Genomic DNA, 14,243 nt, shown 5'->3' with positions numbered 1-14,243 from the left:
TATGTAGCAGGACACCTGTAATCCCAGGACTCAGGGAGGTAGAGGCAGGCAGATTTCTGTGAATTCGAGGCCAGCCTGGTCTACAAAGTGAGTCCCGGACAGCCAAGGCTATACAGAGAAACCCTGTCTTAAAAAAAAAAATGACAACAACAAAAGAATGCAGTTTTGTCTCATCCTGAGTTTTTGAAGAACAAGCATTCAAACCATGGCAATTACCAAAAGAAACAGGATATGAGATCCTCTCTCGCAGACACATGGCAAAGGGTCACTGTTCTTAGCCATACCTGGCCTGTGGGAATCTCAGTCCTAACAGCTGTGGGACAAGTAGTGAACTTGGAGAGCAGCACTTAGGTGGTTTATTGAAAGCCCCACTTGAGGACAACCTGCTGTAGAACCTGTGGACAGAGCAACCTCTTGTCATTTGGCTCTGCAGACTGGTTGAATTGAGGCTATGCTACTATCTACCTCTGAAACTCTGCAGTCTGTCCATGAGTTGTGCTTTTCCACAGGGACATCCATCCACATGCAGAGTGTGGTTTCATTAGGAAATACATCAGTGTGTGTGTGTGTGTGTGTGTGTGTGTGTGTGTGTGTGTGTGTGTTTGTATGTATGTATGTACCTGCACCCTTTCTTCATCCATCCTGGTTGCTATTGATGGGTCCTCTTCCTCTGGTTTCTTTGCAGACTTTAATGTGCCCACAGAAGACAGTGATGGTGGCCATCAGCCCTCAGCAGTGAAGGAGGATCTCAAGAGGTAAGCCCAAGAGACTCCATCCCCTTGCTGTGTCTACCACTCCCAAGCCTCTTTCTTCCAGGTGTACCCCACCCCCACACATACCTGACCCTACCTCACTTGCTGCATATTTTATGTTACTTGTATTGAAACACAACTCCATGGTGGTCCTAATCCACTGAAAAGGGCACAGAGAAATTGGTTACCAAAAATGGATTCTTAAAAATCCATCTTTAAAACTTAGAACTGAAGAGACAGGTTCTTGGAGGAATGAAGGCAGTGTGGGGCTTGCCCAGTTTCTATGCAGTGAACTTCCTGCCAGCACAGACCATGATCCTGAGAACTCACCAGAGTCATGAAAACAGGACCTTTTTCTCTGCCTCTAGGATGCATAGAAAAATGGCTAGGGCACAGAAGCCCCTTATGTTTAGGCGAGCTTTCTGATTTTTTTTTAAATTTTTTATTAATTAAACTTTATTCACTTTGTATCCCCTCTGTGGTTCCCTCCCTTCTCCCATTCCAATCCCTCCCTTCCTCCACCCTCTGCATGCATGCCCCTCCCCAAGTCCACTAATAGGGAAGGACTTCTTTTCCTTCCTTCTGATCCTAGTCAATTAGGTCTCATCAGGAGTGGCTGCAGTGTCTTCTTCTGTGGCCTGGTAATGCTGCTTCCCCCTCAGGGGGAGGCAACTAAAGAGCAGGCCAATCAGTTCATGTCAGAGACAGTCCCTGTTCCTATTACAATGGAACCCACAGAAAGACACACGTGGTATATACTCACTCATATAGACATATAATATAGGATAAACCTACTAAAATCTGTACACCTAAAGAAACTAATCAAGAAGGAGGACTCTTGCTAAAATGCTCAATCCCTATCCAGAAAGGCAAAGAGGATGGACATCAGAAGAAGGAGAAAAGAGGGAACAAGTCAGGAGCTTGACACAGAGGACCTGTGAAAGGCTCTGCCCTGCAGACTATCAATGCAGATGCTGAGACTTATGGGCAACCTTTGGGCAGAGTGCAGGGAATCTTATGAAAGAAGTGGGAAACAGTAAGATCTGGAGAGGACAGGAACTCTACAAGGAGAGCAACAGAATCAAAAAATCTGGGCAAAGGGGTCTTTCCTGAGACTGATACTCGAACCAAGTACCATGCATGGAGATAACCTAAGATCCCTTCACAGATGTAGCCCATGGCTTTCTGGTTTTTTAACCCACTAATTGTTACCTAGAAAAATCACTGCATAAGAAGGAGTATGAGGAGGCTGTTCTTAGTGGGGCATAGTCAGGAGTAAGCACAATGCCTGGCCACAGTTCACAGAGATTGCCCTATGTGATCCTTACTCATCGGCTTCCTCATCAGCCTTGAGGAAATGGCCTCTGTATGGTCCCAGGGCACAGATAGCCCATAGACAGTGGCTGGGGGCTTGCCTTCTAGCAGGACAGCCCTATGTAAAGGCCTCTATGTTCTCACAATTTACTCTCCTGAATCCCAGTGGCATCTCCAGGAATGTACAACCTCCTTTCTCCCCTCAGTAACTTTTAACAATTTTAAGTAATACATGCTGATAAAAGATTTAGAAAAATATATAAAATAAAAACAAATCTCCATATCTCATAACATTATCTCCATAACATTATCTCAGTGCAACTGCTGTTGTTCTGGGATATCTCTTGCATTCCATGTCTTTACCTCAGCTTAGGGTATATTAACATCATAGGCATTTTCACATCTTGCTGCTTTACTGACTATTGTAATTACTTTCCATCAGTTACATCTGCTTTCAAACATGTTATTGCTAATCAGATTGTTTACTCATTTTGTTTTTAGGTTTAACTTGTTACAGATAAATCCAAGTTTGCACTGAGTCTATGGTATGGCTTTTCATGATGCCATGGCATTTTTTTCTACTGTGACCTTGGTACTGCTTGTGCTGTTTTACTTTCATGAACAATATGGAGGCATCTTAGTTAGAAGGCATCTTAGTCCTGCTAACTTTTATCTACTATGACATACCAACAGAATTCCAGGATGGGTCAAAGGGTAGACTATATTCAGGACAAAGCTAGATGTTTAAACCACAGCTGCTGCTGCTAAAACCTTCAGGCTCTCAGCCAAACAGGGACATGCCCACCCTGCCTACTTGTTTGAAAGGATGGCTGATAAGGGATTCAGTCTGCCCTGACCACTACCACTGGCAGGTGACTGTTCGATTCTTTGTCTATGGCTAGCTCTCCTGTTTTTTTATCTGAGTTTTTCTAAGTGTGACTCTCCCCTGACTAGTGGCCCTGTCATTGAGACTTCCTCTCAGGTGGAAGAATTGGCTTGTTGTTTGCTATTCTGCTCTTCTAGGCAGCCAAGGGCCAGAAATCCCATTCCTGCTTAGTCAGGTACAGTGAGCAGTCTTTTCCCGTTCTTCCAGCCATGCCTCTGCATCAGCTTCTCTCTGTCTCTTTCTGGTCTAGGTTCCAACAGGAGCAGGCTGCAGTCCAGGATGAGTTGGTCAAGGTGGCAAAAAATGAGAAAGAGGCAGCTGAGAAACACTTGAAGGCATCACTGCCTAAGAGTCGGGCCAGTTCCAGCCCTGAGAAGCAGCAGTCAGCTCGACTGGTGAGTGTGTCTTCCTGAGCTGGCCCATCTGCCAGTTTGTATAATAATGGGCAGCAAAGGCCTGGCGCTGGAGCCTGCTGCCCCTGGGCCTTGAGGCCCAGGCTACTCCATAGCTGGCTACATGAGTTGTGGCTGTGAGGGAAACGTGTTTTCCAGGTACTGGGAATTCGGAGTCTTTAGACTCTTGACTCACTGGCTTGCTTTGCCACCTTGTCAAAGTCCACCCCTGTGGCTTCAAGCCTCTAGAGGCATCAGGGACTGAGAGTATTCTTTGTCATAGCCATCACTGGTGTAAAGGCTGCACTGCCATTTGTGTTAGGAGGGCATAGGGGTGGGCTCTGGGGCATGCAGTGTGTGATACCCAGAGCATCATTTTCACAGCAAGGCAGCCCAGGTGCAAAGTCTGCAGCCCTTTGCTTACAGCTTCAGCACATTGAGCCTTGTTGGAGCATCATGATGCTCACACACAGGATTGCCCCAGGGGTCACGGATAATAGCTACCCAGGGCTTAGCAGGAGCTGGCAAACAATGAAGGAGTGCTATGACTGCTGCTACTGTTATTAATGCTCTAATTGATCAGAGCTGTTAGTCAGGATTCTTCTGCTTTAATTCAGAGTTTATTTTACAAGTGAAGAGTACAGGAGCACCCCTAGGGTGGGCCAGTTCAGTAGCTCACTGGCGTCATCTGGGATTCGGCACTCCTCCTTCCCTGTTTTCCCCAGGGAACCAGCCGCATTCAGGCTGACTGTTGCCACAGTTCCATGATAGCTGCCTCATGATTATAACTTTGAGCAGCTGAGGAAAAGCTGTGTCAGCCTCTGTCTCTGTCAGCAAGGACAGGTTTCCCAGAGCTCCCTCCAGCAGCATTTCTCTTCCATTCCATTGGCCTGAATTGTACTGGCTGCCCAGGGCTAAACTATTCAACTCAGGAGACTGTGCTGTCTGCAACTAGGATCCTTTCATTGCCTTGGTTGAGAAGTGAACTACAGAACTAGGCTGATGGCAAGTGCGGTGGTCTGGCTGATGGCAGCATCTAATGACACTTGCTTTGGAGACCATGGATTTGAGACTAGGGTCAGCTTTCCCTCTGTTTTAGGTCAGCAGCCTGTGCACACAGAAAGGTGCAGAAACTGGGGTGAGATTGCAGCTCTGGGATGAGATAGGCAGAAAGAGAAGCTAACTGTCCTGATGGTCACACAGCTTTTCAAAGCATGCACTGGGTGAAATGCTCTGCAAGGTAAAAGCACTTAGCTCCTGGCCCTGGATATTTCATTCTTAGGGAGAAGACAGATTTAACCTAGGAACTTTGAAAGAGGTTCCAGTCAGTGTTAAGTGGCAGAGATGAGTTATTTGTGAGTGTTGTAACCTGCTGGTAGGCAGAGAAGACATTGGCCCTCATCCTGGAAGATGAGTAGTCACCAGGACTAGGAAGCAGTTAATAGGTGGTGGGATGCAGGATGAGAAAGGAGGTAAGGCCTGATGGTAGATTATTGAAGGCTTTGGGTGGCTCGAGGTGCTCACAACAAAGCAGCGCTCCATACCTCTGAAACAGGAGAGACATGCTAACAATGGTAAGGATGGGAACGGGCTATCTGACCTGTGCCTTTAGAACAGAATCTGAAAAAAAGGGTGTCTGCAAAGAGGCAGGTTGTCACCCCATTGCAGGCAACCTGACAGCCAATAGTACAAAAGATCACTTTCCAGAGATAAAAGGTTAATTGGGTGGCCCAACAAGGCAGGAGACATCTCACCTGCGACAGTTGTAGAGAAGAGCATGGTGGCCCACAGGTGTGCTATCACTTCATTCTCACATGAAAGGTGTTAATTACAGTGAGGGAAAATTCTCAGCCTCTTCCCTTTACCTGCAAAGGAGAAGCCAGCTCTTCCCTCCTGCCTTCACCTTCTGACTGCCCCTAGGGTAAATACTTCTGCTGGTGAGGTAGGAAGGATTTAGTGCCTCTAGGTGCAGGTGTGTGGATTTGTGTTTGTGTGCTTGGCAATGGGTTGCTACCTTAGAATGAAGAGAATGTGTTTCTGCTAGCTTTCCCCCAGCTTCCTAGATAGATGGTGCCTTTTGCAAACCAGAGTTTCCAGGAATAGTAGAGCAAGTCCTCTCACACTGAAAATACTTGGCTGCTCAACACCCTTCTTTTCCTCATGACTAGAGTTCAGATACTCTTCAGGAGCTTTCCTGTCTCCTGTGGTTGTGGCCTCAGTAAGATTCTGATTTCAGTGCCTCTGTGGAAGCTAGATCTGGGCATATGTTCAGCCGGTGATAGATAAGCCCCTTCTCTGGGATTTGAGCTTGAACTGAGTACAGAGGGAGAGTGGGAGGCCAGGTGACAGTTATTTATTGCAGCTTAGGTGAGCTGTGAGGCCCCTTATGCTATTACGTTATGTCTTTGGTTCTCACTTACCCCTCCAGGGTACCCTTGTTTTCTTTCTGGTCCTCCTGCCATCTTGAAGAGCCTGTCATCTGTGGATAGCTATTAGTTCACTTGTTTGTTTGTTTGTTTGTTTTTCAGTTTGCTGGAGTTGGCTTCTGTTGGGAGGTGCTACAGTGGGTGCACCTCCTATAAAAGTGAGGACCTGTGGCAGGTGTAATGCCGAACGGTGTAGAAGAGATGCTGTAGCAGGTGGTTCTGTAGACCCGCAGTCACCTGCAGGAGAAGGGAACTAAGGCACCTTTTTGTGTCAGCAGTTAAAGTGTTGGGCAGGTGCTATTGCCGTCAGCACAAAGGAAGCAGCTCACTGTGGATGGATTGGGTTGGCAAGCGCTTTCAGTGGAGAGAATTTTAACTCTGGAACATTTAAATGAGAGGAAAAAACATTTAAATGAGAGCAAAAAAGATGGAGAAGAAAAAACCTGAACTAAGTATGGAGACTCCCCCCCTCCTATCCATGCCTTCCATGCCTTCTGCATACAAGAGCTGAAAGGCTGGGGATTGCTTGGCAGCTTTCAGGGCAGAGCTTCTGGGGCCTAGTAGTCCTGGTGGGTGGATCAGAACTTTTTCTTGCACTGAGAGCAAGCGAACCTGAGCCATACCTGGTGGCTGCTGGAGTGAAGTGGCTGCCAAGTCTCTTTAGTACCTCTGTGACTCAGTGTCCCTAAGTTTCATGCTCTTGGACCAATAGCCCTGTATGAACCTAATGAGAGCTATTAGGTATTTGGTGTGCTCTTCTGCTCTCTATGTCTGCCTCTCACTTTTATAGTATTGATTTTTTCATCCTCTTCTGCATGAGTGAGCGGTTGAGCTCATTATTGGGAAAAGTTCATAAAACTAATGAGAAGGAAAGGTAATAATTTTTATAACTTGCCTCTGCTGACCAAAGTATTAACATTTCCCATCTAATGAAGTGGTATTAACAAATCTGTGTGCCACACCTGCTTCTGCCTTTGCAGCTGGGTCCAGCTCCAGGTCTGTTGTGGGTGAAGGCCACGAGTGTTACTGGAGCCAGTGTGTGCTGAGAATTCCCTTTGTGTTTGTGGAGGAAGTCTGGAGCTCAGATCAAAACCTCTGGTAGAAGCAGAAGAGAATGAAGTGGTTCAGGGGCTCTAGTCCACTGTTCTGAGGCATAGTGGGTTGAGAAAGCAAGTCCTGGCAGAGTGAGCATTGTAGCTTTGCCGGGTGGGGATTCACAGGTGTCTGAGCTCTCAATGCACCTGAGAGACAGCAGTAACTTTTCTTTCTTTCTTTCTTTCTTTCTTTCTTTCTTTCTTTCTTTCTTTCTTTCTTTCTTTCTTTCTTTCTTTCTTCTCTTTCTTTCTTTCTTTCTTTCTTTCTTTCTTTCTTTCTTTCTTTCTTTCGCTTTCTTTCTTTTCTTTCCTTCCTTCTTTGTTTCTTTCTTTCCTTTCATTCTCTTCTCTTTTTCTCTTTCTCTCTCCATCTTTCTTCTTTCCTTTCCTCCTCCTCCTTTTGTGAGTAGTACACAGAGAGAGAGAGAGAGGAGAAAGAGGAGAGAGAATAGCATGCTGGACACTGGGTTAGTTTCCTATAGATGAAGATAAACAGGCTGCTCCTGCAGTTAAGCAGGTGTATTCATTAGGAGAGTGACTGATTCTCATGAGTGACAGTACAGAGCTAAAAGGAGGGACTGGAAGATGCCGGAGAAGCAAGATGATGCACTCTTGGAGAGTGGGAAAGGTCTTTAGGAAGTGGAGCCAGGTGAAGTGGATCTGAAGGGTGAGTAAAGGTGCTAGGTGAGGAAGATGGAGGAAGGATGCTGGGGCTGAATGAGCCTGAGCCAAAAGCTGGTAGGGAGGAGTGGATTCTTTGGCCACAGTGGAGGTGGATGGAGAGTATGCCAGGCAGGGAGGCCACAGAAGTCAGTGTGCGGTGACATTCAGGATGATGGAGGGAGAGCTTGGGAGGGATTTTTCTCCTCAAGAGAAACAAAAGGAAAGAGCCCAGCATCAATTCTGGGAAGTGCTCAATTGCAAATCCAACCATAGAGTGAGATGTTCTTAGAGTTGGTAGGCCACTTCATTCTCAGATGTGGCCAGTCTAAGCCTACAAGCTTACCTAAAGAGTAGCAGTCCTGTCTGTTCTTCAGGTAGTAGGTTCTTTTGGTCACTGTCAGAATTCCTGCATTGTTTGAATGCTTCCAGAAACTGCCACATGAGCTCTGTGAATCTCTAGCTTATGATGTGAGGAAAACATTAAGCAAGGCTCTAAGTTGCAATTTTCAAAAATTACTGTGGTGCTAAATTTTAGTCCTTTTCCCAAATATCCCCCTCCTACAGTTTTTGTAGACTTTTATGCAGACAAATTTTTGGGAGAGTAAGAGCTGTGTGGTGGTTACACTGGTCTCTTCAGGTGGTCAGCATGCCAAGGGACAGTGAGTGGCAAAGAGGAGGACTGGACCTGCCTAGCCTTCCTTAGGGTTGCATTGAAGCTGGTTGCTAAGAATGGGAAGCAGGTGCCTATCGCAGCTATCACTAGGTGGATAACAATACAAAGTTGTAGCTCTTTCAAAACATAAAAGCAAGCCTGGCCTGGTGGTGTAAGCTTTTAATCCCAGTGCTTGGGGAGGCAGAGACAGGCGGTTCTCTGTGAATTTGAGGCCAGCCTAGTCTACAGAGTGAGTCCAGGACAGCCAAGGCTACACAGAAAAACCCTGTCTGGAAAAACAAAATGAATAAGACGACAACAACAACAAAACCACAAACAAAACAAAACAAAACCCAAATCAGGACATGGTGTGGTGTACTATGTTATAATCCCAGCATTCAGGAGGCTGAGGCAGAAGGATTTCCATGAGTTTGAGGTTAGCTGGGACTGCTTTACAAGTTCCAGGTCAGCCAGGACTAAGTAGCAAGACCTATCTCAAACAAGAGAGATGGGAGTGCAGTTAAGATGACAAGTGAAGGTGCTTGCTGCAAGCCTGATGATGGTAGCTCATTCTCTAGGACCCACATGATAGGAGAGAGCTGACACTTGAAAGTTATCTTCAGACCTATACATGTGTGCCATGGCACAAGCACAGAGAATAAATACATGTAATTAATAATTAAAAAAAAATCAACTAAAAAGATGTTTATTTGATTCCTGCCAGTGACTTAATAGACTTTAAGCTTCATTTACCAGCAGGAAGCAGGACAAGTAGGTTTTGGCAATGCAGTCCTAATGTCATCAAGTGGGGCTGACATTTAACTGAGCGGTTTGGTGGCCTTGTCCACATTTAGGCCTCTTCTAGAGATCTTCATTTCCTGCCTATGTCTATTTTGCTGGCACCTAGATGGCTGGTAAATGGTTAATCTGGGACAACAACCTTGAAGTTCCTCCCTTCGGTCCTTCAAGTCCTTAAATCTTTGTTTGTTTGTTTTGTCTGCTGAACCAGGTCTTAGATCAGTTCAGAGGCTGCTTGTTTTCTCTGTAAAGCTCCAGAGAGGAAATACTCCAGGCTTTAGAGGCCACACACAGTCTCAGCCTATTTTTGCTGTGTTTATGACACTAAAATATGCCTGGACCATTCCTTGATCAGAGGCCCTGGGCTGGATTTAACTAGATTACAGAAAAATTCTGAGCAACAGTGCTCACCCCTGGGGATTTTATTTCTGTTTTCTGTTTTTGGAGACCTGGTTGCTGAAACTTACTGTGTAGTCCAGCTGGCCCCAGAGTTGTAGCAATCTTCCTGCTTCAGCCTCCAGACTGCTACAATTTCAGGCCTGGGAACCATACCCAGGGCTTTTAGTCTTCAGAGTGTCCCTGAGTACCCCGTGCCTTGCCAGCTGTGTGCTGAGTGGCTTCAGCTTTTCAGTGACTAGTGTGACCCAGTCTTTCAGTCTCTTGATTTTTTTTTAAAAAAAATATTTTTTAAAATTGTGTATGTGTGTATAACAGAAAGAGAGGGTGGGGGGGGGGAGTGAATGTGCATGTGCAGAAACCTGCAGAGGCCATAAGAGGACATGAGAGCCCTTGGATCTAGAGTTACAGGCATTTGAGAGCCATCTGCCGTGGGTGCTGGGGTCCAAATTCTCATACTTACGCTAGAGTAGCCAGTGCTCTTCACCACTGAGCCATTGCTATATAGTTTTAGTCTTTTTATCTGTGAAGTAACTTGGAGTTGGGTAGACTCAGCTTCATAATTAGGGATTTTGTGTTGGCTGGCATCTGAACCCTGGCCTCATCTGCAGTGAGGTTTTCTCTGGAGTGATCTGTGTGGGGGAACCCCCCAAATCCCCTTTCACTCCTGATTTTCTTCTCTTTTGCCATTTTATATAGTACAAAAAGCGCTCCTCCTTTACATATACTGCCACCCCTTTCTGTGTGCCCCACCCTCACATACACTGTTTGTTACTCTTTTCTGTGGATCCTCTGAGCCCTTAGCGGTCTAGAGACAGTATAGTTCCTACACCTTGGTCATCTCCAGATTTGGCTCTTGTCAGTTGGCCAAATTCTAACACTTTGGTTGAAACAGCATACTTGGCTATATTTTTAGTTGTAGTCCTAGGAAGCACTGCATTACATGAAGTAAACTTGTGTTCTGATAGCTGGACAGGGGGTCTGAGCAGTCTGGCCAGAAAGACTTCCTGAAGTCTTCTTGCACTGTGCCAGCCATTCCTTTCTAAGATGAGGACAGGGAGACAGGACAGCAAGACCCGGCTATTCACTTGAGAGTGCTGTGCTTCGTATAAGGATTTGGACATATCAGGGGCTTCATGGTCAGACTGGTTCATATTGGCCTGCATGCAAGCTTGGCTGTTCTCTTTCTAATCCTGTTTCTGGGAAGGTTGGATAAACAGCTTAGTTTCAGCTTGGTGGTGGGGAACTTTAGCATGAGTGACTTCATTTTGATTTTAGCTTGGTCCATGCTGGAGTTTAGTCCAAAACAATGGCTTCTTCTTCTTTCCACTTCACAGTTCTATTGGCTGTCTTTCTTTTTGATAACAGGCCACCTTTTTTTTTTTTTTTTGGTAGATTTCTTTGCCTGGTGTTTTGTTTGTTTGTTTGTTTTAGTTTGTTTTGTTCTGGACAGCATCTGCAGAACAATACAGGGCAGTGTTTTTCTCTGCCCAGGGTAGCTTGGGAAGGCAATCAGCTGTCTCTAGGGGAGGGGTGCAGACTTCGGAGCTCAGCTGTGTAGGAGATAGTGATCAGGAATTTGCTATGGTCAGAAAATGATGAATGTTGGTGATCTCAGGGGAATCCCTGGACTCTGAGCAGCACCCACAGCCCAGGCTCTGTGGGAGGCTAGTACCAGAACAAAAAGGACCCTTTTGCAAGGCATTCTGGTCTTATCACTGTTAGGTCACTGGGCTGTATCCCTAGGCAGACTCAATAGGCCTGCAGATGGAGCTTTCAGTATCTTTCCTGGGAAGCCCATTTCTTAACCAAATCAAGTGTAAGATAATGGCATTCATGGTGTGGAGAAGTCTACCTTTCTCCCTATCAGCTATCAGGCAACTAGTGTTCCCTTGGTGGGGGGCTCAGGAGATGTTGTGTGTGAGAATAGGGCAGTGAGGCTAGGGCAAGTATTAGGACAGGGGTTGGTGTGGACAGGTGGCTGAGTTGTTCCAGTTACGCAAGGCAGGGGTAGATGGTGGTCTCTCTAAGCAGAAGCAGGGAACTTGAGGACCTATTCAAAGAAAGCTGTTGATCTCTGGCCTGCACAGATTCACATTCAGTGGAAGCCCCACTTCTGGGTATCATAAGATGTACACATTGTATTCTAATCAAAAAGTAAGGATTTGGGGTGGGCTCTATCATAGGGTTAGAGGTGCCTCCGGCATGGCCTTGTAGAGCTGTCTGGGGCACCTTGGTGCCCTCCACTGTGTGCCCACAGAAGCAGCAAGTCCTCATTAGCGCGAGCTTTGTTAGGCAAGCGGCTGACTGTGGCTCCACTCACAACATCATTGCGTTTCATTAGCAGATTGCATGTCTATGAAAATTTATGTTAGCACTAGGGACAAATGAGCAGGCTGACAGCTGAGGCTGGGACCTGGAAAAAACTGTGAAGGAAGCATATTCTCTTCAGCTTCTTGAAGACCAACCAGGATGCCAACTGCAGTCAGGCTTTTGGCCTTTGAATATCCAGGGGACTTCCAAGGAAGTGAGCTGCTAGCTGCCAGCTATGGGAGTGTCAGAGAGGCAGGGGATGCCCTTCCTTATTTTCCACCACATTCTGACTTGTGGAAGGCCGGGCTCAGCTGGTACTCCAGGCTTTGTGTTTTGAGCAGAGCTTTTTGTGTCATTCATGAGCCCAAGCTTTAGGACATTTGTTTTCAGCACTGGGTCACCCTCCTTGCCTGTGTGAGGTGATAGAGAGATACTCAGGTGCCCACTCTGCCCTCTTCCTGTGGTGGAAGTCCCTCACTCTTTTGGTTTGCTGCTCTTGTTATCTTATTGGTGTGTGTCTTTTTGCTTGGTATGAGGGCCAGTGCCCAACCCTGTTCTGCCTCTGAAAGGCTAGTGGGGCTGGATGTGAGTGCCCATGTATTTGCTCATGATGCCACATTTGCCTTCTTGTCACTTAAGCAAATATTTGCCCCTTGGCTAGATGTCACTTTGGCTGCTGGCAAAGGAAAATAATTGAAAAGATTATTAAGCTGAACCATCAATTGAACATGAGCCTTAAGGTTTCAGAGTCTTTCCTGTATTGTGTCCACTCAGTGGCTGAGCCACACCCCCATCTTGATAGACCAACATGTGCATCAAATATAGGGAGGTTTGCTGTCATAGAAGCCCACTTGGCAGTGGCCTAAAGAGTGGAGCATATTTATCTCATGCTTAAGATCTCCAGGAGCAGACAGTCCAGGCAGATGTGGTAGCTTAGTGTCAGGAAGGGTGCAGTCTCTTTCTGGTCCTCACTGTACCTCTGCTTGTGGATGTAGAGTAGCTGATGACTTCTAGCTGTCATATCACTTACTAATTCAGAAAGAAGGAAGGTCCCAAACCCATTTCCTAGTGAGACTTTATTACTTTCTACTTAAAAGATCCAGGAAGTCTCCAGCAGAACTGTCACTCAGCACCTCTGGCTGAAAGGAGGGCTGGGATAGTGAGTCATTTTAGCTGGGCACAGGACTTTCTGACTTCAGGTCATTGGGGTTATGTCATTCACTTTCTACAGTGTGTCAGCTCAGAAGTGGCTGACTTCTGGACTCTGGCTTCAAGACTCTGCAGGTACTGTCACTGTGACCTGTAGTGTGACCTGTGCCTGTGTTGTTCAGTCTGTGAGACTTAGCTTCCTCATGTATACTTCCCCTGGAGTCAACAGGGTGCCTCAGCACAGGGCAGACTCAAAGCATCCTGTGTGCCTGACAAGTGAAGTGCACAGCTAATTCTCAGCATGGAGCCCAGCTTCCTCAAAAGACCAGCAGTTGACTAAAGATACAGGAGGGGATCCAGGTGGGCCTTGTTTCACTGTAGCAAAGAAGGGGCAGGCACAGAATGCTTCAGTGGCAGAATGATGACTGCTTTAGGACATTGGGGTGTTTCCACTTCCCCACTTCATCCCCTCTCATGGCCCAGTGTTCTCTCAGAACCATCCACTTCTCTCTGTCTTCTCCCAAGTCACTCTGCTCTTGGAGAGAAGGCATAGCTTCCAGTACCTGGCACTCTTGCTTGCATCAGTCTGGACACTAGGACTTGAAAGTTGTTAACCATGGACTCATGTGAGGCTGAGGAAGGAGGGTGTGGATGCTGTGTTCCCTGACCACCTCTCCAGCAGTTGCATGCCCTGCACCCTTCAGCCCTCTTCTCAGTGACCACAGCTCACTCAGTAAGATTTCCCTGTCATTCTGCTGTTGTGCCCTTGGCTGGAGCCTGGGGGAGAGTGGACAGCTTTAAGGAGAGCAAGCCTTTTTCGTAGTGCATCTCAAGTGACAAAAATCTAATGCCACTGGGCTGAAATGTCCTGGGGTTGTTTAGTGGTGCAGTGCAGGCTTCAGTATACAGTAGTATACAAGTGGCTGTATACTGTCCTCCCTCCTGGGAAGCCCATCCAGGGCTGGGCTGCCTCCCTACTCCTGCTCCTGGGTCTCCTGGTCCATACTTACTCCTCTTTCCTGCCAATCTGTCTGCACCTCTGTCTTGTATGTGGAATGGGTTGCCTGACCTGGCCTTGAGCTGCTTCCTTCCATACTGCCACCCTGTGGTGATGGCAGCTAGTGCTAAAGCATACAAAGGCAGTGGGGCCACCATTCACAGGCATCCAGTGTCAGGCAGTGTTGAACACGGGCCCATTCTCTAGCTGACTGGTTGGACATGATGTCTGTACCTTATCTCCGCTCTGACACACACTGGACATTAATAGAAATACAACTCTGCAGTGCGTGGATGGAATTTCAAGTAGCCACACCAGGCCAGTACTCTCGATGGCCATTGTGTGCTTAACCTCTACCAAAGAGGTTTTTGATGAGAAATGAGTGAGACTGTTAACTCGGCAGCTAGATTG

At 46.7% G+C, this 14,243-nt stretch overlaps 1 protein-coding gene across 2 annotated transcripts in view; it reads left to right on the top strand.

Moving 5' to 3' along the window:
- The window catches only part of Chchd6 (coiled-coil-helix-coiled-coil-helix domain containing 6), a 210,424-nt gene that overhangs the window by 23,240 nt on the left and 172,941 nt on the right, over positions 1 to 14,243 (top strand). For both annotated transcript variants that reach the window (XM_060383732.1, XM_060383731.1), the window contains exons 3-4: positions 686 to 755; positions 3,203 to 3,347. In XM_060383732.1, the coding sequence (XP_060239715.1) occupies positions 686 to 755; positions 3,203 to 3,347 (215 nt within the window). The remainder of the gene's footprint in view (positions 1 to 685; positions 756 to 3,202; positions 3,348 to 14,243) is intronic.

Source organism: Meriones unguiculatus, chromosome 5, assembly GCF_030254825.1.
Source record: "Meriones unguiculatus strain TT.TT164.6M chromosome 5, Bangor_MerUng_6.1, whole genome shotgun sequence".
Lineage (NCBI taxonomy): Eukaryota > Metazoa > Chordata > Mammalia > Rodentia > Muridae > Meriones > Meriones unguiculatus.
This window is presented reverse-complemented; position numbering and strand designations above follow the sequence as displayed.